Source organism: Peromyscus eremicus, chromosome 20 (genome assembly GCF_949786415.1).
Source record: "Peromyscus eremicus chromosome 20, PerEre_H2_v1, whole genome shotgun sequence".
Classification (NCBI taxonomy): Eukaryota; Metazoa; Chordata; class Mammalia; order Rodentia; family Cricetidae; genus Peromyscus; species Peromyscus eremicus.
In genome coordinates, this window is record NC_081436.1 from 66,349,297 (window position 1) to 66,375,325 (window position 26,029).

The 26,029-nt window shown below is 39.6% G+C and overlaps 1 protein-coding gene across 1 annotated transcript in view; it reads left to right on the forward strand.

Annotated features, from left to right (window-relative positions):
* The first annotated feature begins 5,376 nt into the window (after positions 1-5,376).
* Positions 5,377-26,029, forward strand: part of LOC131896935 (zinc finger protein 431-like) — a 47,176-nt gene continuing 26,523 nt past the window's right edge. The window contains exon 1 of the mRNA XM_059247784.1: positions 5,377-5,526. Within this exon, the coding sequence (XP_059103767.1) occupies positions 5,524-5,526 (3 nt within the window). The 5' untranslated portion in view covers positions 5,377-5,523. The remainder of the gene's footprint in view (positions 5,527-26,029) is intronic.

Sequence of the window (26,029 nt, forward strand, 5' to 3'; positions counted from 1 at the left end):
GAGGGTGGCCCCAGTGAGGTCTCCTAATAATGAAGATATGCAGTATCTACTGGCCATCTCTTGTATTCAGGCAAGACTTTCAGTGGCAGGAGTGGGCTACATTGGGTTGGGTCATTAGCTGAGGAGATTCTGTGGAGATCTCTAAACAACTCAGGCTAGGACAGAGAATTGTTCTTCCCAAACTGACACCATGGCCCCATTGCTGAGGACAATATCCACATAGTTCACTGAATGAGCAGAGGTCGAGCTCATGCCTGCATGGAGCCTTCACACCTACATTCTAGTCTCTTTGGTGCAGGGAGGTACTCTGTAGGTTACTGGAAGAGAAACATGGACACCAACTCAGCCACAAAACCTTTGACGTACTGTAAGTTCTGCATGTGTTGGGGCAATGTTGGCACAGAACTTATGGGAGTGTCCAACCAAAGTTTGATCTGACTTGAGGACCACTCCATGAGAGTGAGCCCATGCAAGACACCAGAACTTGCTATGTAGATCAGGATAGCCTCAAAGCCTTAGAGATCAACCTGCCTCTTAGCAGTCCCTTCTAAAGTCATGCATTCTCATACACTCTTCTTAGACAATTTCTGTAAACTTGACATTTATTTTATTGAAGATAAAAATATTTTTAAAACTTACTTCATTTTTTTTATACCGAAGGAGCCCATCTTGTGTTAATATACGGAACATTGTAATTAACAGTAACATTTCTAAAGCAAAAAAAAAAAAAAAAAAACTTTAAAATTTCCTAACTGTGTGACTAAGTTCAAGTTTCATAGAATTTCATGTATGCTCTTCTATCCGGCTTGTGTGTGTGTGTTTCTCTTCTTTTGATTTTGCTGGTGTGAGATGATTTAACTCTTATATTTTCATGGGTGTAGTTATCATCTTTGGGTTGGAGTTTTCCTTCTAAGAAACACCTTCTATAGGGCTGGATTTGTAGATAGGTATTGTTTATATTTGACTTTATCATGGAATACTTTATTTTATCCATCCATGCTGATTAAAAATTTTCCTGGGTATAATATTCTGAGGTGTCATATCTGGTCTCTTAGAGTCTACATCACATCTGTCCAGGCCCTTCTGGCTTTTAGGATCTCATTTCAGAGTTCAGTTATAATTTTAATAGCCTTGTCTGTATGTGTTACTTGATCTGTTCCCTTTGCAGCTTTTAATGTTTTTTCTTTGTTCTGTATGTTTAGTATTTTGATTATTATGTGGTGGGGGAACTTTCTTTCCTGGTCTAATCTATTTGTTGTTCTGTATGCTTCTTGTACCTTTATAGGCATTTTCTTTAGATAAAGAAAATTTTCTCCTATGATTTTGTTGAAAATTTTTACTGGGCCTTTGAGCTGGTATCCTTCCCCTTCCTGTATTCCTGTTATTCATATATTTGGTCTTTTCATAGTATCCCAGATTTCCTTAATGTTTTGTGTCAGGATTTTTTTTTTTTTTTTAGATTTAACATTGTCTTTGACTGATATATCCACTTCTTCTATCATGTCTTCAATGCCTGGGATTATTTCTTCCATCCCTTGTAATTTATTGGTTGAGTTTGTTTCTGGGGTTTCTGTTTGCATGCCTAAATTTTTCATTTCAAGAATTTTCTGTGTGTGTTTTCTTAATTGTTTCTATTTCTGTTTTCAGATCTGGGAGAGTTTTTTTTTTTTCCCTCCATTTCCTTCAACTGTTTGTTTATTACTGGCTTTCTTTAAAGGATCTATTCATTTCTTCCAATTGTTTATTTGTGTTTTCCTGGATTTCTTTAAGGGATTTGTTTATTCCTCTTTAAGGACCTCTTTCACCTGCATAGAGTTGGCTTCAGGGTCTTTTTCTTGTGCTTTAGCTATTTTGGAGTATTCAGGGCCTGCTATGGTAGGATAGCTGGACTCTGGTGGAGATATATTGCCTTGGCTATTATTGATTAAGTTCCTATTCCGGCATCTAGGTTATCTGAGTTTGGGATGATTATTAGGTCTGGATTTGTCCCTGTTGGGTGTATGTTATGCTCCTTGGTTTCTGTTTCCTCTTTGGATTTTTGAAAGAGTGTGATGGCTGTGTGTTGCCTGATTTGTTGACCTTCCTCTGTTGTGTTCACAGGGAATGCCTGCTGGTGCTGGAGGTTGGGATGCAGCAAATAGTTGGGGGAGGGAGGTTAAGAGAGGATTGTCTGTGGGATCCACAGGAGATGTGGACAGTGGGGAGGCTGGTGATCTGTTGTAGCACAAGGGACAAGCCTGAGGGTATTGGGTCTAGAGGAACAGAGAACACTTCTACCTTTCATGCTTTTCCTGCTATATCTTCCACAGTGATCCCTGAGACTTAGGAGGGAATTGAGCTAAATATGTTGCTTTAAAACTGAGCATTCCAGGGGTTGGGGATTTAGCTCAGTGGTTGAGCACTTGCCTAGCAAGCGCAAGGCCCTGGGTTCGGTCCTCAGCTCTGGAAAAAAAAAAAAAAAAAAAAGAAAAAGAAAAAAGACAAAGAAAACGGAAAAAAAAAAAAACCAAAAAAAAAAAAAAAAACCAAAACAAAAAAACAAACAACAACAACAAAAAATCCCCAAAACTGAGCATTCCAAGCAGGGTAGTAGTGGTTCATACCTTTAATCCTAGCACTTGGGAGGAAGAAGCAGTCAGATCTGTGAGTTTGAAGCCAGGTTGAAACTCCTGTCTTGAACACTCCCCCTCAAAAAAAAAAAAAAAAAAAAAAAAGAAACAAAAAAAAGTCTTGAACACATTGGCACACAAGTCCACTTCCTAAATATAACACCAGCAGCACAGACACTGAGAGCAACAATTAATAAATGGGACCTCTTGAAACTGAGAAGCTTTTGTAGGGCAAAAGACACAGTCAATAAGACAAAAAGACAACCTACAGAATGAGAAAAGACCTTCACCAACCCCACATCTGACAGAGGGCTGATCTCCAAAGTAAATAAAGAACTCAAGAAACTAGATATCAAAATACTGAACAATCCAATTAAAAAATGGGCTAAAGAGCCAAACAGAGAATTCTCAAAAGAAGAATCACAAATGACTGAAAGACATTTAAAGAAATGCTCAACATCCTTAATCATCAGAGAAATGCAAATCAAAACGACTCTGAGATACCCCCTTACAGCTGTCAGAATGTCTCTATGTTGGAGAGGATGCGGAGCAAAGGGAACACTCCTCCACTGTTGGTGGGAATGCAAACTTGTACAACCACTGTGGAAATCAGTATGGCGGTTCCTCAGAAAATTGGAAATCGATCTACCTCAAGACCCAGCCATACCACTCTTGGGCATATACCCAAGGAATGTTCAATCATACCACAAAGATACATGCTCAACTATGTTCATAGCAGCACTATTTGTAATAGCCAGAACCTGGAAACAACCTAGATGCCTGTCAACTGAAGAATGGATTAAGAAAATGTGGTTACATATACACAATGGAGTACTACTCAGCAGAGAAAAACAATGACAGCATGAAATTTGCAGGCAAATGGATGGAACCAGAAAATATCATCCTGAGTGAGGTAACCCAAACCCAGAAGGACAAACATGGTATGTACTCACTCATAAGTGGATACTAGATATAAAGCAAAGAACAATCAGACTGCAACCCACAGAACGAGGGAGGCTACCTACCAGGGGGGACCCTAGGATGACTGTGGCTTATAATAAGTTTTGGGTTTACTCAATTACTGGGCAAGCCTCAATGAAACATTTCACTGTTAGGATAAGAATTTATACTGTATCAAGCTGATAATAGAAAAATAAATAAATTTAAAAAAATGAAATAAAAAAGTGCTGAGCAACAACAATTAAATATAAGAAAGTTGAATAGAGCCAGGCAGTGGTGGCGCACGCCTTTAATCCCAGCACTTGGGAGGCAGAGCCAGGTGGATCCCTGTGAGTTCAAGGTCAGCCTGGTCTACAGAGTGAGATCCAGGACAGCCAAGGCTGTTACACTGAGAAACCAAAAAAAAAAAAGGAAAGAAAGAAAGTTGAATAGAAATTGTGTATAAGATAATGTAATAATATGGGCTGGAGAGATGGCTCAGAGGTTAAGAGCACTGACTGCTCTTCCAGAGGTCCTGAGTTCAATTCCCAGCAACCACATGGTGGCTCACAACCACCCACAATTAGATCTGGTGCCCTCTTCTGGCCTGCAAAGACACATGCAGGCAGAACACTGTATACATAATAAATAAAATAAATCTTTAAAAAAAAAAAGATAATGTAATAATATTTCCTAGGTACAATCTGTTAAACTAAACCTTAGAGAAAATACAAGGTAGCCATCATATAATACATGACATTACTACTATAAGCACACTTATGGTTTTTAATGTGTCTTTGTAGTTGATACAAAGAAATAGCAAATACATAACAAAACATGTGTGCAGAATCCAGTACAATACTATTAAGAAATCCCTCTTAAAACTATGATGCCCAAGCTTAGTATAGAGAAATCTTTACACAGAGGTTTCTCTCTAGACTCTTCATGGATGAAGATCTCATTAGTTGTTTTTACCACAGATGTGTGACCAATAGCAGTATACATAAAAAGTCAACAAACATTTAAATTAGCATTCTGACCTCTAACAGGCCTGGTTAGCTTACTACTTATCTTTGGGGTATTTTACAGCCCCTCCCCCCTTAGCTGAATTCTACTTTGTGTGACTATCTCTAAGCATTGGTAAATCCTCTATATCACCAGTTCTTCTTTTACATCACAACTTAGGAATGGAGTACATGAGATGCCAATTATAACTTCCACAAAATTAACTGCGAATAGACCTTGCACCTAAATGTCAAATGGGAAGTGCAGAACTTCTAGAAGATACTTGAAAAACTAGGCCTCTCCAAATTTGGCGATCTGCCTAGGCCTTGGGAGGTTTGTCTAAGGCCTGATGTATAGAGCAAAAACAGAACTCCATCTCAAAAACCAGTAAAATGCTTGAGAGATCTGGAAAAGATCTGGAGACAGGGCCTTTGGGAAGGGGTTGCTTCAGATCTTGAGAAATCAACTCCGCATATGTTGCTGTGGCTATCAGTCTCAACACTACTCTGGACATTTGTTTATGTTCTTTAAATACCCTGTGTTCCTCTTGTGCAACACTGTCTGATTAGCTTCCTTCTAAATTTGTATACTTCCTTTTAAAACGGAACCCATTGGTTTACATTAACAAGAGACTTGCTTTTGAATTTGCCACAAATCTCCAGCTAACCTGGGATAGATCTGTGCTTCAGGTGGAAGCCAGGGCTGAGAACCACAGGGATATGTCCCTTCAGCTCACCCCGTCTTGTCACTCAGGCCTCACTAGCCAATCAGAGCCTCCAGCGGAACCGCTAGTCAGATGGGAGGGTTCTTCCGGCACCAGGCTTCTAACTCAGCACCTTTGCTGAAGAAGTCGGAAGTTGTCTCCTGTGCTGCGGTTTGTTTTCAGCCGTGAGGACGTTGGAAGTTGGCTCCCGGGCTACGGTGTGTTTTCCGCTGTGGAGAGAGCGTAGACAAGCTCGGCAGCTGCATCATGGTGAGTGAGAGGCTGCTGTCCCCAGATGGGGAGGAGTGGCTGGCCATGTTCAGCTAGGGGCCATCATCCTCAGACTGGGAGGAGCGTACTGCTGAGCCGAGGGAACCCGTGTCCTTCCTCGGCTGGGTGGGAGCTAGCGGCCAGATCCACGTGTTCCTGCACGTCCTTCTTGATCCTGCCTGGTAGTCCTTGCCACTCCTTGGGCCTGGGCAGCAGCCTCTGCATAACTTCACTCCGAGGACTGGGTCTGCAGATCACTGGGAGTGGGACTGCGCTTAGAAGTATCCTTGTGGAAGTCACTGAAATGCTGGGTCTTGTAGTGCTTGTATTATCATTATGGAGGGCAGATTTGCTAAACTGGTAGAGCCGTGGTCTCTCTAGTATCTTTCAGAAGTTCTGTATTTTTAACATTTAGTTTTAGGATCTGTCTGGAGTAAAAATGTATCTCCTGTTCCGAGTAGTACTCCACTGCTAAACTGTGATGTAGATTAGAATTGATGGTAGGTAATAGAATTGATGGTATAAGGATTTATCAATTCTTAGGAGACATTAAGTTACACAAAGTAGAATTTAGCTAAGGGAGGGCTTCCTCCCAAATACTCCAAAGATAAGTAGTATGCTAGCCATGCTTGTTAGAGATTAGTAGGATAAGATGTAAATGTTCACCAAGATTAACCAGACATTAAGCCATATTCCCATAACAAAGGAGACCACCCTGATTTACAACCAGCCAAAAGGCCCATCCACCCATCAAAAAATAGGCCTCTAACATGCTGCTCATGGGGACATAACAGTGTCACAACCATCATTAAGTCCCGGTGTGCTTTAAAGGCATATTGTAGAACAGCTGCATCTCCAGCCTTTTGGAAAAATAGTTTTGAATGCTGGAGTGCTGAGCGGTGGTGGGGCACAACTTTAATCCCTGCACTTGGGAGGCAGAGGCAGGCGGATCTCTGAATTCAAGGCCAGCCTGGACTACAGAATGAGTTCCAGCACAGGCTCCAAAGCAAAACCCTCTCTTGAAGAACAAAACAAAACAAAAAAGAAAAGTGGTTTTTAGTCAAAGTCTCAGATGTAGGTGGACTTGAACCCTGTCTGTAGCCACATTGCCCTTGCTGTCCCCCTGACTGACCAACCTGAATTTTTGTATTACAGGTCTGCAGCACCACAGGGTTCTAAAATTACCAGTTTGAGTTATATAGTATACTGTCCATTGCAGTAACAGGAGAAAAAAAAAAAAAAAGATTTGTGTGTGGAGCAGGGCTTCTCCCTGCAGATCACAAGAGGAGGAACAGCACTGTGTACACTACAGGGGGAAACAGATTAGGCAATAGCTAGGACACAGATTGAAGTTTAAGGCAGTGAGCTTCAGGGGTCTCCATCATAAAGAAGGAGCACAGTGAGTGATTTTCTGTGTAATTTCCCAGCATGTATTAATTCCTTCCATGTGAATGAAGACACAGAATTGGTGGGTGTACAATTTAGGGAGTGTAGCTTGAACTACCAAGTATTCAGTTTCCTGTTAGAAAATTCTCCTATGCAGATATGTGCAATACTGGTTGACACAGCTCATAGGTTTAAGACACAGGCCATTAGCTGTAAATCTGTGTCAGCTTAAAGCACTTAGCAGCTAACATTTTACAGGGGACAAAGAAATAAAATGTCTTGTTATTGGCATTCTCTTAACCAGGGAAGAAACACCTACTTTGTTTCAAAGTCAGTATAGCAAAGTGTTCTTCCAATTATTTTTATCATTTTAAAAAGTCAATTATTGATATTTTAAAATTTCATTTTCTTTAAGTGCATTACTGCTTTAATTTCAATTTGTTTCTATTTTCCAGTCATTAAGACTTTCATTCTATTTATTTCTTTTCTTTCTTTCTTTCTTTCTTTCTTTCTTTCTTTTTTTTTTTTTTGGTTTTTTGAGACAGGGTTTCTCTGTGTAGCTTTGTGCCTTTCCTGGAACTCACTTGGTAGCCCAGGGTGGCCTCAAACTCACAGAGATCCGCCTGGCTCTGCCTCCCAAGTGCTGGGATTAAAGGTGTGCACCACCACCGCCCATCTTTTTTTTTTTGAGACAAGGTTTCTCTGTGTAGTTTTGGTGCCTGTCCTGGATCTTGCTCTGTAGACCAGGCTGGTCTAGAATTTAGAGATCTGCCTACCTCTGCCTCCTAGTGCTGGGATTAAAGGCGTGCACCACCACGGCCAGGCTCCATTTTTTTCTTTTTTCTTTTTTAAAGAATTATTTATTTATTATGTATACAATGTTCTGCCTGCGTGTACACATGCAGGCCAGAAGAGGGCACCAGATCTCATTATTGATGGCTGTGAGCCACCCTGTGGTTGCTGGGAATTGAACTCAGGATCTCAGGAAGAAGAGCCAGTGCTCTTAACCTCTGAGCTATCTCTCCAGCCCCCTCCATTTTTTTCTTAAGTGATATTTATTTATATCAGTTTAGATTAGTGGTTCTCAACTTGGGGGGTTGCAGCTCCCTTTGGGGGAAATCAAATTACTCTATCACAGGAGTGGTCTAAGACCATTGGAAAACACAGATATTTATATTACAGTTCATAATAGTAGCAAAATTATAGTCATGAAGTGTCAGTGAAAATAGTTTTATGGTTGTGGTCTCACCACATCACGAGAACTGTATTCAAGGGTCACAACATTAGGAAGGTTGAGAAGCACTGGTTTAGATCAATGTCTCCTGTAGCTCAGGCCTGCCTCACAATATATAATTGAGAATTTCTTTGAATACCTAATCCTGCCTGTGCTGCCCAGCGCTGGGAAGAGTCTTGCAACTCCTTTCAGGCTGGGCCTTGGCTGGTTTGTGAGAAGGAAAAATTTACTAGTGAATTAGTATCCTCCAACTCCTCTAGATTTTATTGGGAATTTACAAATGAAGAGGGACTTGTGTAAGAATTGAGTTCACTGACAAACTTTAAAGCAGTTGTAGTCACAGCAAAGAAAGGAAAGGTCAAGATGAAGGATGAAAGCTGTTAATATTCTGACCTGGCCCCTTGGGGCCGCCCTGTGTTCTGAAGTAAAAGCCTCATTTTTAAGGGCAAACGCCTCCCCTTCCTCCCTCTTTTCCACTTTTCCTCCTAGGAGGTGTGCACCCTTGACATCTCTCACTTTCTCTCTGTCTCTTCTCTCCCTCTTTCCTATCTTTCTCTTCGTCTCTCTATTATAATAAAACTCTCCACGTGGATGCAGCACCTGGGTGTGAAGGACTTTCCACATGCTGCCCCCTCCCCCAACTGCATCTGCCTTGCATATTTTCCCTCACCTCGTAGGATAACCTTATTCTGGCCAGCTGGGGGTTCCCCACTCTTGCAAATTCATAACAAAAGCTTTCCTGCTTTGAGAGTAGTTGACATTAGCAATGAGTAGTGAGGGAATCAATTTTAGATGTTCCGTAAACGTCCTGACTGACCATTTCCTGGGTTCACAGACAAAGCAATTAAGAATCTGGATAAAGAACTTTTATCTACTTAGTTACACTAAGTTCAGCCAAAGTAGAAGAACTGGATAAAATGGTGTGGCCCTGCCTAACATGACTGTGTTTTTCCAGGTTTAAGATGCACAACTTGGGAGAAATGGTATAAGTAGTACTTGGTGTGCTCTAATACAGATCACTGGTCTCTGGAGCACATAGCCATAAAACCTGTTTCAACTTTTTAACATAATTTTTGGGGATTATAGTTATGTCATTTCCACTATGTCTGTCCTGCCTCCAAACCCCCCCAAAGACCCTTCATTGTTTTCTAATCCATGGACTTTTTTTGCTTTAACAACAGTTACTGTTTAAATGTGATCTGTGTTTGACTGCACTGGGCATTGACTGTATAATGGAATGTGCACACAGAGGAAGGACCCTGTACCTTGTAAGAGAAACAGGAAGTGTTCTGGGAGAATGGAAGATTCTACTAAACTACAATTTCCTAGACTCGACCCTGTGTGACCCTAGGGTGGAAAGGCAGAGCTGGGAAGGCCTTTGTTTGTCTGAGTCATTTGATATCAGCTCACCCAGTACAGTAACTGCTAATGTCCTGAGACGCAGCTGGGTGGTCCTAGCTAATGACGTACTCTGGAAGGAAGACTTAGCAATCAGGAGCACCAATGGGAGGTAACTTCTAGGCTCTTTCAGGATTCTTCTCTGGTTCTGCTATAGGAAGCTGTGAGTGAGACCACAAGCAATGTCATAGTGAGTGTGGGGGCCACTATCCCCAGTCCAGGAAGAGCAGGTTGGCTGAACTGTCAGAGTCTAAGCTGCTGGGACTGAGTTGGACCATGCTGGTTCTGTTGGTCCCGTGTGGTAGCTGTCGTCCTCTTTGCTTTGCTGAGTATGGATTCCCTGAAGAGGGAGAGGCTCTGCCACCCTGGTATGGGAGGCTGTGATGCTTATAATAGTCATGGTCTAGTGTGCACATACACACACACACACACACACACACACACACACACACACACACAGGCATTGCTTTTGGTTGTGTAGTGGGAAGACAGGTTGCAAAGCTGAAGACCTAGTTTCTAGAAGTTCTGAATGTTGCACTCTACTTTCAAGTTCATCTTATAATGTTACAGATAGTTTAGAAAATGGTAGGAAGTAGGTAATGGGGATCATCCTAAAGTAATACATGATTAGAATGCTTTTAACTATCTCCTACTGTCAGCCACCATGGTGTGGATTAGTGAAGTTCAGTTCCAGGGGAACAAATGGAGTTTCTGAGCCGCAGAGGTATCTCAGGTTTGCATGGTGTTGGGCAGGTGGATAGGGCTGATGCCACATCTTGTGCCATAATCCATGTGGCAGGAAGCAGAGAACATTGTTTTGTGATTGGGAATCACTGGGGCTCAGTTTGCCCAAAATAAGCTCTGGAGGAGATCACCTCCATTTGCAGAGAGAGCTCTAGAGCATGGAGCCTCTCCGTAAGAAATATCAGTAGCCAGAGGGTCAGAAAATTAACAGTTTAAGGATCACTTTGAGTTAATTTTGTAGGAGTTGTGAAGTCCCAATTATTTAATTTCTATACATATAGACTCATAGGTAGCATTGCTCAAGATCACAGTTTTCCTGGCTGGGTTTCCTTTGGTCTTTTGGTTAAAATTGACTGTATTTGTCTTGCCTTTTTCTCTCTATCTCCTTCATTGTTTTACAAATACTGCACACATTCTTTTTTTCATTTTTATTTATTTATTTATTTATTTTTCTATTATCAGCTTGATACAGTATAAATTCTTATCCTAATAGTGAAATATTTCATTGAGGCTTGCCCAGTAATTGAGTAAAACCAAAACTTATTATAAGCCACAGTCATCTTAGGGTCCCCCCCCCCCCCCCCCCCCGCTTTATAGCCTCCCTTGTTCTGTGGGTTGCAGTCTGATTGTTCTTTGCTTTATATCTAGTATCCACTTATGAGTGAGTACATACCATGTTTGTCCTTCTGGGTTTGGGTTACCTCACTCAGGATGATATTTTCTGGTTCCATCCATTTGCCTGCAAATTTCATGCTGTCATTGTTTTTCTCTGCTGAGTAGTACTCCATTGTGTATATGTACCACATTTTCTTAATCCATTCTTCAGTTGACGGGCATCTAGGTTGTTTCCAGGTTCTGGCTATTACGAATAGTGCTGCTTTGAACATAGTTGAGCATGTATGTATCTTTTTGGTATGATTGAGCATCCCTGGGTATATGCCCACACATTCTTGATTATTGTAGCTTTAGTGGTAAATATAGAAGTTACATTGTGTCAATGTGTGTACTATTTTTTAATAATCCCATTTAGCGTTTTGAAGTGTTTCAATTTTGCATGTGGCTTTGAATTCAGCTTTGCTTTAAAAATTTTGGGTCATTGTTTTTGGATTGCATTCAATTTCTGGTGCAAATCGACCATAAACAACATCTTAACATTGATGCATCATGTTCCCAAGGATTATTTATTTACTGTATTTATTTAGATTTTGTTGTTGTTAATCTGTGAGACTTTTTATCCAATAATCTAAAAGTATTATGGGTCTTGGTTGGTCAGTGCTGTGGGATGTATGGCAAATGTGTTGCTTATTAATCAATAAAACACTGATTGGCCGTTGGCTAGGCAGGAAGTATAGGCGGGGCAAGCAGGAGAATAAAGCTGGGAAGTGGAAGGCTGAGTCAGAGAGACACTGCCAGCCGCCACGATGACAAACAGCATGGGAAGATACCGGTAAGCCACAAGCCATGTGGCAAGGTATAGATTAATGGAAATGGATTAATTTGAGCTGTAGTTAGCAAGAAGCCTGCCACGGCCATACAGTTTGAAAGCAACATAAGTCTCTGTGTTTACTTGGTCGGGTCTGACAGGCTGTGGGACTGGCAGGTGAAAGAGATTTGTCCTGACTGTGGGCCAGGCAGGAAAACTCTAGCTACAGGTCAGCACATTCTTCTTGGAGGTAACTTGAGTTCAGATCCCAGCATCCAAGTTTAGAGGCTTATAACCACCTATACTCCAGGTCCAGGGGATCTGATACACTTTTTTCTGCTGTGTCATCTGCACACACATGCAAGACATTCTCTGATACACACAAACATACACATAAAAATTGGGATAAATTTGTTTTCAAAAGTGCTTGTGACTTATAAAGCAATTAGAGCAAAACAAGTTGCTTTAGATATATAATACAAGTCATACAATGTTTCTTTAAAAATCTGTTATCTTGCCTGGTAGTGGTGGCGGCGGCCTTTAACCCCAGCACTTAGGAGGCAGAGGCAGTCGGATCTCTGTGAGTTCGAGGCCAGCCTGGGCTACAGAGTGAGTTCCAGGAAAGGCGCAAAGCTACACAGAGAGACCCTGTCTCGAAAAACCAAAAACCAAACCAAACCAAAACAAATTTGTTTTCTTGCCTTTGGTTTGGCAAATTTTCCTTTCCTCACTCTGATGCAGACTTTTATCTAAATATCTAAATATTAATCATAGGAAAATGATCCTAACTTTTGTGAACAAGAGGGTAGATATGCATAGTTAGTATAACAGAAGTTATATTTTATTATGCTGATGGTCATCACACAGGATTCACACTCTAAATTCCTAACTAAGGTCCTAAGCCTATTTCCCCAAGGCTGCTTACCTGTGTGACCTATTTTAGCTGAAGTTCAGGTCCAGCTGCTAATAGAAGTGTCTGATTCAAGGGTCAGGATCCTAGGGGAGACACTCTAGCCGCTGGGCTGATCTTGGTCATGTCTCTCCAGATGTGCAGAGCAGAGCATTGCTCTTGGTTTCTGTTTATACGCTCTCCAGTGGTGTCTTGGAGTTCTAGAGCTGTGTCTGGTTATCTTGAGTAAGTGATATTACTCACTGCTTATTGGGTACAGCCTTGAGTATAGTGGGGTTCCTGACTAAGCTACTTTTACATATCTAAAAGGCCTTTTTTTTTTTTTAAACTATGCTCATTACATTTCATTCCCTGGTCCTTGAGGCATAGTGCCAATGGGAACCACATATAAGAATTATTAACGGGCTAGAGAGATGGCTCAGCGGTTAAGAGCACTGACTGCTCTTCCAGAGGTCCTGAGTTCAATTCCCAGCAACCACATGGTTGCTCACAACCATCTATAATGAGATCTGGTGCCCTCTTCTGGCCTGCAAGCATGCATGTAGACAGAACACTGTATCTATAATAAATAAATAAATAAATCTTAAAAAAAAAAGAATTATTAACACTTTCACAGAAATTTGCAAATTCAGGCCACAACAGGAAAATGACAAAGCATACAATGAATATTTTAAGTACTAATAGACAAATAAATATAAAAAAAGTCTCAGGAACCAAAACATAAAACTATTCAAAATGTTATGCTGTGATGGTGTGTCCCTCAATATTTTTATTTTTTTGTTTTTTCAAGACAGGGTTTCTCTGTAGCTTTGTGCCTTTGCTGGAACTCATTCTGTGGCCCAGGCTGGCCTCGAACTCACAGAGATCCCCCTGCCTCTGCCTCCCGAGTGCTGGGATTAAAGGTGTGCGCCACCACCGCCTGGCGTGTTCCCCAATATATTGTGAACCTTAATAAACTTATCTGGAGTCAGAGGACAGAACAGCCACTAGAATGACATAGAGGCCAGAAAACGGTGACACTCACACCTTTAATCTTAGCATTCTGGAGGCAGACATCCATATGGATCTCTGTGAGTTCAAAGCCACACTGGAAACAGTCAAGCCTGGTGACACACGCCTTTAATCCCAGGAAGTGATGGCAGGAAGCAGAATGGTATATAAGGCATGAAAACCAGAACTAGAGCCTGGTTCAGCTTTTAGGCTTTTAGCAGCAGTTCAGCTGAGATTGATTACGAGTGAGGACTCGGAGGCTTCCAGTTTAAGGAAACAAGATCAGCTGAGGCATTGGCGAGGTGAGGTTAGCTGTGGCCTGTTCGGTCTCTCTGATCTTTCAGCATTCACCCTAATACCTGGCTCCAGGTTTGTTTTTATTAATAAGACCTTTTAAGATTCATGTAACAATTATATAGATCACAGGATATTGTTATGATCCCTCTAGCATATACTTACTTTCCCAAATTTATGTTTCTCCAGGTTTGGTATGCACCAAGTTGAAAACACATTCAGAAATAGAAGGAAATGCAATCACTTTCAAACAAAAATGTTGTAAAGGGGGCATAGCCTTGTTGGAGCTGTAGGGCTCTGAGTTAAGCCAATCAAAGTACAGCATCATCCTAACTTGATAGTATCAAGTAAGAGCCTGGGGTTCATGATTGTGGGCCAGGTATTTCTTCTTTTATTAGTGAAAAGAGCAACTAAGAGTTCAGTAAGCTTCATGATTAGCTTCTAAAGTTGTTTCTCAGTTTTCTTGTATGTTAATATTATGAAAAAAAATCATGAATATAAACATCAGGAATTCTGCTGAGTCTCTAGAGGCTTCCACCTCTGGTGTATGACCAATGTATATAGACCCCCCCTCCCTTTTTGGCAAAAATGACAATGATGTTGTAGGACAGAACCAAGGATATGGGATATAATATTCCTAGCCTGAGGTGTCATCATGGAGATGAAACATTTCCTAAAAAAGTTTCTTGAATAATGATTTGCACAGATATGTCTGCCAGAATCATAAGTTCTTGGTTTGTTCCTTCTGTGGTAACAGTAGCCTCTGGAGCTTGTTGTCAAAGTTACTCCTAAAATGAAGCTTATTAAACAAGCCCAAAATAATCATAAGGAATTTATATGCCCAGAGGACCAATATGTATACAAAAAAAACCAAAAGCTTTCCTTTATCCAGTGGAATAAGTTCCGTGTGGGGCATCAGGTATAGTCAAATCTAAATATCCTACAAGTTATATCAAATAAAGAGCATTTTTTAAGCTTGCTCACTATGGGCAAAGGCAATGGTGTCTACTTTGAATACAGCTGATAAATGATGGACTCTTATCTGTCCTCCCAGGGTCTCAATATCCCTAGTAATCTCATAATCCATTGACTGTAATTGTGGCATGTTAAAGGAAAGAACAGTGGAAATTTCATTCATTAATGGCTTTCTAGCTTTTCCTAAGACATCTATGTGTTCATTATTATATAGGGTACCTGAGTCAAAAACATGTCTCTGTTCAGGGATTAGGCTGGAGATCCTGGACATGTTTACATGTCCTGAGAAGTGAGTTGTAACTCTAGTAGCATTGGATATAGCCAGACAATTAGATTCTGCAGAATAAAAAGTGAAGTCCAAGGTATCACTGGTGATGATGTAGATAATAACTGTGAAGTTGAAGGCCTTCATATAGCATTCCATAAAGACTGGTCTTTGAGTTGGTTTGCAAATAATACATAAGGAGTCAGTTCTGACATTTGGAGCTCACTGGGCAGAGGGTGGGTGGACACAAAGGTTCCAAGTGAAATGGTATGTTTCTCTGGGTACTAGATATCCTCTGTAGTTAGACTAATAGGCAGTAGGTGTGTGTGCTAAGCTGGTACTGCATTGTTCATATAGACTAAGAGTAAATATATTTTGCAGAATCCATGATCACACAAAGAGGTTTGCCTTGGGTCCAGTAGAAACTTACAGATTACCGTTTTGTTCCAAATCCTGTAGAAAAGGGCTGAAATAGGTCTGTGTACTCATTGAAAACTGAGTTTTGCTTGGATATATTCTTCTCTTTGTCTTTTCTTCTGAATAAGTTGTAGCAGATAATTTTGAGAGATCTGGCTGGTGGCAGCTAGTCTCTTCAAACTTTAAGCTGTATATTTGTTAGTATCTGCCAATGATTGCTTTAAGATATTTAGTTCCAAATGAAGGCCGGTAATCAGTTTGTGAGTAGTAGCTAGTCCATCAGACAAGGGATTATTAGTCAATTTTTGTTGTTAAGTAAGATTTCTAATGTCTGCTGTATCTGTATCTGTATTGATATCCAAAAGGACAGAAGATGCTATGCCAACTCCAAGTAAGGAGCTAACCAACGTAACTCCAGCAACTATCAATTACAAAAGATTTTCTTGCAGCAAACTTATTTCCTGAATAGTAGGAGAAGACTGGTATTCTCCTAAATTCAGTCTCAGAGCAGAGTTCTTCAGGTAGGAGTCATGATTTGAGGTTGAAGGTAAGTGAGACCTTCTGGATCCTTTGTGTAATTATGTCCTGCAGGTAGACTAAGGTCAGGCATTGTAAGGATCCAGAGAATCAGCTCCCAGCCCTTACCCAGGGTTCCTCAGAAAAACTTCTCAGGAGCGAGAGGGGTAAAAGATTTCTATAATAACCACACACACAGGCCAAGGTTCTTCATTCCATGTGTTCTTTATTCTTCTCATTATAAATTCACAAGCATATATATCTATTCATTAACAACTTGATAACATTAAAAAAGTTTACAAGGTCACATCTCAGGAATACAGGCATTCTTTGAAGATATGATGAAAGTTACACAGAACAAAACTTTTCTATATTGTAGCCAACGGCAGCTTCAGCACTGAAGGTGCCACTACCTCTTAAAGGGGCTGCCACAGGTTATAAAGGGAGGAAACTAAACCATTGAGAGATCTAAGAAAAAGGCAAACAATATGTGCATTATTTTACATTTCTTAAGTGTAAATAATAGTGTAGGCTAATATTTTGTAGTCCCTAAAATGCAGAAAGGTTAAAAAAGCACAGGGAGTGCCGCTTTCCTGAAAAAGCAGCTTCCTGCTGAGCCAGGTATAGTTTGTAACCATGGCAACCTGTTAACCAAGGAGAAAGCAAGTAGAGCTGATTCACCAAAAGCTGGCTGCATAAAAAAGGGGACATTTCAGATCTAAGAATACATTTTCTGCCTTACTATAGCCTAGGAAATGGGTCTAGTAACTTTTTGTTCAAGGCTGAGAGACTGGGCAATTATCTCATAACTTATGGGCTGCTGAGCCTTTTCCCATGGTAGAGCTGAGTGTAACACTAAATCCCCTCCGAATTGGGTCTAGTAACTTTTTGTTCAAGGCTGAGAGACTGGGCAATTATCTCATAACTTATGGGCTGCTGAGCCTTTTCCCATGGTAGAGCTGAGTGTAACACTAAATCCCCTCCGAATTGGGTTAAAATAATTTAGTTGGCTAATTGTCTGATAGGCACATAAAATCCAGGACTAAAAGTAATCAGTTAACTGAGCTTAGATCTTAGTGTGTTCTGATCAAGCTGCAAATTTTATTCTCCTCAGCAAGGCTTATATAGCATGGGAGGGGGAGGGAAGGAGAGAAGGGGTGCAGGTGCAGGTGAAGGGGGACGTGCAGGTGAAGGGCTACATGCAAGTCGTGCGGCTGCTAGGTGGTAAGGTCACTGGTCAGGGCCCATTGTTCTGTTGCTATGCTACCTGACCTGCCTGACCTGTTCCTTATCTTTGGTTTAGGGTAGGGGCTTGTTCTCTGGCCTAGCTAGTACTTTTCCATGGTCCATGTTTGATCTCTGACACTTCTAGTTCACCACAAGTCTTCTGAAGGGTTTTGATCTAAGCAAGACCAGACAGCTGCAGTTCCTCCCATGAATAATATCTGTGAAAGTTCCTCCTGTGTTCTCTTCACAAGGACATTTCTTTGGCTAACTTACCCTGTCAGTTGGGCTGTTGATAGAGAACAGGCATCAGAGTTCCTCACCAAAAAATGAGATAATGACTGTACTCTGAGAGCTTGTTTTATATACCAGAAAATACAGTGTAGGAAAAAGTCATCCTTCTATAGCACACAGGGATAAGTGCTCAGAAACTGAGGAATATACTGCCAGCATTTGTGTGACAAGTCCTAAACTGTTATAAAGAGAAACCATGAGATAACACAAGAGAATCACAGGTAGATGCAGCCAGTTATTCATAGACAGTATTTTTCATAAGTCTTGCTTATAAACTTAACCTCCATCAGATAGGAATTTCTCTGGACGGTAGCTCTCATTACTGTGTATCTTTGTGGACTCTGTCAAGGCATCACCATGGGCTGTCTGGTAACCATTTGAGGGGAAGAAGGGGAGTTGACAAATGCTGCCTTGTAGTGAGCTGTGAAGAATTTGTAGTTCTCATCCAATTCTCCTCTATCAATGAATGGCGTTAGGCTGCTTTCTTTTTTTTTTTTTTTTTTTTTTTTGGTTTTTCGAGACAGGATTTCTCTGTGTAGCTTTGCGCCTTTCCTGGGACTCTCTTGGTAGCCCAGGTTGGCCTCGAACTCACAGAGATCCACCTGGCTCTGCCTCCCGAGTGCTGGGATTAAAGGCGTTCGCCACCACCGCCTGGCTAGGCTGCTTTCTTTGATTTTACAGGATTTCCATGTTATGGGGAAGATATATCACTCATCAAATTGGAGTCCTTTGTGAAGAGTTCCTGCATGTGATGTAGTGAGTTTGGGCTGATGGGCCACAAAAGTTTCCAGTGCCCCATTCCTTGAGCTGTGGCAGTGGAAGAATCATGTAGAAATAATAGGGAAGTCCTAGGTGTGTATGTTTTCAGTTGGGAAAGATCATACCTGCAGTTTTCCACAATTGTAAGTTTGTGTGGTCTGCCTTTTTTATGTGATAACTTGGCACAAAAGAGTTATAGTATCTAGGGCATCTTCTGGTTGTAAATTGTATCATATCCACTCTTGGGTTGACATAATCAATTTGGTAGCTGGTATAAGTCTAGGCTGAAATTTCAACAGTTTGGGAACTAATGTTTCGTATTCTGGGAGGAAAGAAGTATGTGATATTCTTGGTGTGTATTCAGTGGAATTGAGAAGTCTGTTGTTTCATTGTCATGGAGTGTATGCTTGGTATCACAGCACAAAATTTTTTTTTTCCTCATTTGGCAATCAGGTTTTTTTTTGTTGTTGTTATAAAGATGGGTTTGTATCATTGATAATTAGTAGAGTCCATTGTTCCTATGCTTTCATAATTTTCCTTAAAAATACGTCAATAAATGTACTTGTCAAGTTGTAAATCTTCTGAAAATGGTGTATGAAAATGATGGATAGGTTAGTTAGACTACATTGTCTTTTCTACCACTTAGATTTGTTGTTTCATTGGTGGTTTATTGAACCTTGTATAGTGGAAGTCCAGTTGAAGTTGGAGCACTTGATGGACTACAAGGCAATTTGAAAAGACTTGCTCTCTCAGATCTAGTGTGAATTGGATGGTTGCATTGAGAGTTTATCCCATATGTAAGAGGTGACATTAGTCAGTACATTAGTCCTTTTGCATCATTTGGTACCCATCTCAGAGATTCTTATCTGGGGGTTGAGGCCTTTTGCCTTAAAAATTGTGCTATATAAACCATGTCTGTATAAAATATGACTAACTGTGCTAAGGTATAATCTGAGTTTCATAGAACCCAGGTGTCTCCATGGGTTCTCCTCAGGTGGTGGATTTGAAGGGTTGTGGCAGCAGGTCAGTCAAGATCAATGAAAGTCTGTAATGTTGTGTTCCTAATGCTGTAATTTCCAGCCAGTTATTAATTGGTGGAAACGAATCATTTTCTGCCTTCTCTATCAGTTATTCCATATGTCCATTTTACCATAGTAGGGTAGGTTAGGAAATTCAGCCAGAAACACTACAGTCATGTTTGTCCTATTCAATTGTGGTTATAGTCCAAAAAGTGAACTTGAGCATTTGCATTCATATGGTAGTGGTATTGCATTCCAAGAGAGAAAATGCTTCCATGGTGTTCTCCTGTCACTGTCTATGGGTTTGTTATGGTTGATGCTGATGTCGCCTCAGTTAAGTAACCTGGCTCTTCATTCTGGTCTCAATCCTGATTATTGTATACATTTTATTTGCAATCCCTGTAGTTTTATTGTACTGGTAACCAAACACAGGGTTTGTCTGCCATATGTATAAGGCCAAAAGTGCTGAGAGGAATTTTATGTTTGCTGCCGTATCTGGCATCTCAAATGTCATTATCTCCTTGTTCATCATAGTAAGGTAGAAGGATGGTTTAAGAGATATTTCTCTCTAGTTTAAGTTGTAGATGGCTAGTGCTGCTGTGATATTTCTCCAAATTTATGTTAAATGATATTTCAATGTGTTTCTTTAAAATCAGCATTTTCCTTGTCCTTTTGGTCTTTGGTGACTGTCAAACTTGGTGCAATATGGGCATTAACTTTTCTCATCACAATAGCTATACCAAACTGTATTGCTAATAGCTTCACAATGAGCATATTGATCATATAATGTATTCCTGGTGTATATGGGGTTTAGGATGGAGTGTTCATTGTTCTAATATTCTGGTAGGAATCCATCCAAGGTATAGTAGGGTAAATCACCAATATCATAGTTTACTCTTGGTTTGTTTGTTATGGAAGCTGTTGGTATGGTGGTTGTTTTGTTCATTGTTCCTGTTGCTGTAGATTTAGCTGTTGAAGATGATGATGACTCTGACTTTGACCATCTCAGTGGTGTTGGTGATGGTGAAGCAAACAATGGTGTTGTTAAGGAGCCTGATCTTGACTAATTGGATAATGTTTAACTTACGGAATTCAACAGGAGGAGTCCCAGGAGTAGTGTCCTGTGTGCTTTGCCCCAGCAGATTGATGTCATGGTGGTATTCCATCTTGTGTTCTCTTTTTTTCTATGGTTCAGATTTCCTTTCTTGTCTGTAGTCCAGATTGTATTGCTTCTTCCAGGTGCCACAACTTCTGTCACTTTAAATCTAGAGTATTTCTTGTTTCTGTAAAGACATTCATGGGGAATTATTCTGCATAGTCAAGAACTATATGGTTATTCTATCTCTAAATCTGAGTTAATAGCTTTTTCTAAGCTCTATTCAATAATAACTCTATTCAGTCTTTGTCTAGTGTTCAACTCACAGCGTGCAATTTAAATAGCCTTTTCAAGAGGTATCTTTGAGTTGTGATAATTTGGTTTGAAGCAGTCCATTCCATCATTTATTTATTCATTTATTCATTCATTCATCCATTTATTTATTTATTCATTTATTCATTCATTCATCCATTTATTTATTTATTTATTTATTTATTTATTTATTTCATTCCATCTTTTTATATTGCCAACTGCAATTGGGTTATAAGCTAAATGGAAGACCCACTGTCAATAGTCTGGGACCACCTGTGGACTTTAGACCTTGTTAAATGTTACTTGATCTGACTCAATAATTATTGGGCAGCTGTATCTGGCTACCCAACACCAGAGTATATATTCTGTTGCCATTTGGTCTGGTCTGTGACATTCTCTAGCTAATCCAAGGACTGTGCTTACATCTACAAGGGTGTAGGCAGATAGACCCCTGTGACTAGTCAAGCATTCAATGAAATCTATTTGTAGTTTATAATTAAATTATTTAGGAGACCATGTTATAGCTGATACTCGATGTCTGAATCTAGTTTTAAGTGCTGGACAAAGGCAGCAGTCTCTAATGGCTTCTTTACAGGCCTGCCAGGATACTTTAAGGTTCTTTTTATCAAACCATGTGTGTCTATGTTTTATGTGATCTAGGATTTCTTGTTTACTATTATGCTAATATTCTCAGGTTTCTTAATTTTCCAGTCTGTGTTCATTTTAATAATTATTCTGGGGGGGGGAGGCCAGGGGAATCCGTGGCTGATATGTAAAATTAAATTAAATTATAAAATTAAAAAAACAATTATTCTCATAGGGTTGTCATGATTTAATTTGGTTCTCCATTTCCCCTCATTTTTTAGTGGTAGGGGTAACTTTCAAGTTCACTAACTATGTGATCTATCATCCTTGATAATTTATTCTGAATTTGTTCCCCAGGAAGTTTTAATATTCTAGTCTTAATTGAACACAATGCCAATTTGTCTACTATTTCATTATTTTTAAGTGTCTTGTCTGTCCTGCCTGTGTGCATGTTTACATAAATTTTGATGTCTTTGCTATGTTTTGTCATTTCCATCCATGCCTCCCTTGAGCAAATTAAAAATCTGCCAGTTTGTGGTTTTCCGTTTTGATGACCACATGGCTATACCATTGTACACACACCATGAATTGGAGAAGATACAGCTTTTCCTTATGCCTTCCTTAGTTGGTTGTCTTATAGCCAGCAGTGCTACTATTGCCGTGACCATTCTGTTGGTCCCCAAATCCAATAAGTGCCTCTTTTGGGTGAGGGGTGAGCAGTTTAAGGATGGGGACTATAGGCAAGTGAGCTATTTCTTCAGATCGGGAAGGCACAGACTCCTTTGCTACCATATCCAGGTCAAAAAGGAATTCAGATAGGTACCATTTCCACTATGATATCTTTCATTCCATGGCTAAGCAAGGATTCTGCCTTTGAGGGGATCCAATCCATCATTGATCAAGTATCTGAATGCCTGTTGTTCTCAAAGGTTCAGTTACTCTACTTGGCACCCTCTTACATCAACTGGAAGGGCCACAAGTTCTTCCTGCCAGAGATAAGCAGAATGACTGCCTTAGCAAGCAGGAACTTTCCTCAAGCCCCTAAGGGAATGGAGGCCCTTATCCAAATACCTGACCTTGAGAAAGGCCATCCTTGGAGACCAGACACTCCACTACAATTTAAGAGCAATTTTCATTCCTCAAGGGGCATGATGCAGCAAAAACAGTGAGCTTTTCCCTAATTGTGTTTCTTTGTGTCTTAGTTTTACTATATGAGCCTGTTTGTCTCATATGCTCCCAAAAGGGAAGGATCTGATTTCTTACCCTTCTTCCATGATACCATACCATTCTGATTGCTCCATACTTACTAACTGAACTCTTGCCTTTAATGGCCTTCGGCTCTGGATCTGGATTGGATGCTTTTCATCTTTGGGGTCAGGTATGTCCAGTTAGTAAATCTCTTTAACTTTCCTGTTTCCAGGAGGGCACATTGGGGATTCCGGTGTGCAGTCATCATACTATATGGTTACATAGTAGTAAGGATTTTTTCCAAAGAATTATTTTGTTTAAAGAGACTGTCATTGTATATAAATTTTCATTCTTCAAAGCCCACTCAGAATTTCCCAAAAGAAAAGGCATAAGGGAGCTCCCAAAATACATAGTGTGAATCATTAAAAATGAAAGTAATAAGGTGTTGGGGAATTGTCGTCTGCAAAGTTGAAATGCTGGAACTTTGTCAAGCAGCAGTGGTTGCCATGTGGTCCATGCCACCCATTACTATTCTACCTTAGTTTTCACTCAAGAAAATATTTCTAAATGATTTCATCGATTTATAGGGAGGCAGTGAGTATCTGTGAAATTATTCTTCACCAAATTCTGTTGCTTAATCATACAACAAACATTAACATACATCATGTGTCAAGAGTTGTGTGATCCTCTTGGAAGTCAAGCTATAATGTGATCTTTGCTTGGAAGCATTTCTTGGAATTTTTGACTGAACGTGGGCCTGCTGGTGGTTTAATTGCTTACATTTTTATTTTTTTCTTAATTTTTGTTTTCCTTCATAAATGAACTCATAAGTACTTGTTGGCTTTTGTTTCCTTTTCATGTGTATCCTTATTCATTAGTTCCATTTGCAAGCAGTTTTAGTCATTTTCTTCACTTAGTCATTTGCTTAATTATACCTCACTTTGTAATTAATGTTCCACCACATATATGTCTTCTCCTGGATTGAAACAGATACCATAACTCCATTCTTTTATAGTCTTTTACAACATGAATGAAATACACCATAAAAATAAATCTTTTTCTTTTTGTTATTCAGATTTTCATTCTTACTATAGAACTGTTGGAATGGATTAAACCCACAGAAACCTACATTATTCTCATAAAATCACTCTTTATTCTAGAATTCAGAGTACATCTTTTTTTTTTTCTCGGAGCTGAGGACCGAACCCAGGGCTTTGCGCTTGCTAGGCAAGCGCTCTACCACTGAGCTAAATCCCCAACCCCTCAGAGTGCATCTTTGAAATCATTGAAGTTCATTGTACACGTGTTTGTAATATATACTTTGTCTTTCTTTGAGACTGGGCTGTACTGTGTGTTTACCCTACTGCCCCAGCCTTTTGAGTTATGGGACTAGGGGAATGATCCACAGTTCCTGGATCCTGTTTTTGTTTTCATTGTGTTCAAAAACAAAGAAAGTCATGAGAGGATCCCAACAGTTTAAGAATGGTACAAATACCATAGGAGAGAAGGCTGTCTTTGTAGGGATTCCATGAAACTGTTAACACTTCAGCCTTGGAATATCCATTATTATCCTCCTGGAATTAGTGTGAAAAAGTGTATTTGGAATACATGGTAGATGACATTTTTTTTTTTATGTTGACCAATGATTCAATTGACTATTTCTTAGTTCCTGAATTTGTGGGATTTTAGTAAATTACATAGTTCATTACTTAAAATTGGAAATTGTTTTAGTAGAAAGGAAAACTGCATGTTTTAGAGAGTGAGTATTGCTTCTAAGTATTTTGAAGTTTCTAGCCTATATGATTTTTTTTTTTATCCCATTAGTTCTGGAAATGTGTTCTTATCTTCTAAAATATTCACTAGGTATTTTGAGCATGCCTCATCAGAAAATCTGAAATCCTGTCAAAATGTTTTTGCCTTATGGATGATATATGCTTAGCTGGTAAAGTCTAAAGAGACACCCAAAACATCAAAAGGTACTGAAAACTTTTGTGTACCACACCAGTATCATGGAGAATTATTCAGTAATGATCATTGGAAATAATTTGCTTTCTAGATACAACTTAATATGTCTGGTCTTTTAAAATAAATAGTATTCAGTGTAGCCTTATGCTCATTGAAGTACATTTATACAGGGTTTTTTCTTTTCTTTCTTTCTTTCTTTCTTTCTTTTTTTTTTGTTTTTGTTTTTTTTGTTTTTTTTTTGTTTTTTTGAGACAGGGTTTCTCTGTATAGTTTTGGTGCCTGTCCTGGATCTTGCTCTGTAGACCAGGCTGGCCTTGAACTCACAGAGATCCACCTGGCTCTGCCTCCTGAGTGCACCACTGCTGCCCAGCCATACAGATTTTTCAATTAACAATAGAAACTGCCGAGATACATTTGATCCTCATTTTAAGATTGGAAAGTAGCATAAGTAGTATGTCTTATAATTTTACAAAGAAGGAAATAAAATGGAACTATGAATAGGTGAGTCAAGACATTCTCTCTATGCTGTTAAGTTTTGACACAGAAGTGACACAAACTGAAAACTTACTTGGTAGTGTTTAATATGGGATGAGTTAGTTTAAAAATGGCTTTGATTCTCATAACTTTATTAAACTATCCTCAGTGCTTAGTTTTTACCTAACTAATTTGTAATGTCAAAGTTAGGACTACGGCCTTTATAGTACAGTATGCATGTATAATTCTAGGCCAAGTTGTTACATGCTAGTGTTTTTTCTTTAAAAAGATGTTTCAGGGCTGGAGAGATGGCTCAGAGGTTAAGAGCACTGGCTGCTCTTCCAAAGGTTCTGTGTTCAATTCCCAGCAACCACATGGTGGCTCACAACCATCTATAATGAGATCTGGTGCCCTCTTCTGGACTGCAGGCACACATGCAGGCAGAACACTGTATACAAAATAAATAAATAAATCTTAAAAAAAAGAAAGATGTTTCAATTTTAAATCATACCAAAAGTTTCTCTAGGGAGAAGCCACCTTCCCCCTTCTTAGGATAAAGTTTCTTTGTTGCACTTTTAATAAAGGGAGTTTAAAATTTGGTTTAAAATTTAACTTGCTTATATTTTTGTTTCAATAATTTGATTGACTAATAAGTATTTTTGGTCCAGTGAAAACAGAAATAGTTTCTTTCTTTAAAAATCATGCTTTAAACCGGGTGGTGGTGGCACACACCTTTAATCCCAGCACTTGGGAGGCAGAGGCAGGTGGATTTCTGTGAATTTGAGGCCAGGACAGGAACCCTGTCTCAAAAAAACAAAAATAAAAACAAACAAACAAAGAACCCCCCCCCAAAAAAAACAAAAACAAAACAAAAAATGCTTTAAAACAACACAGATTTACATTCATTAAATCTTACCAAGTGAGTTAAAAAAAAAATCCACAGGAAATATTTTGCAATCAACAGACTGAAGTAGAAATATAGGTAGTCTGATTTTTGTTGTTGTTGTTTGGTCTTTGTTGACACAGGGTTTCATT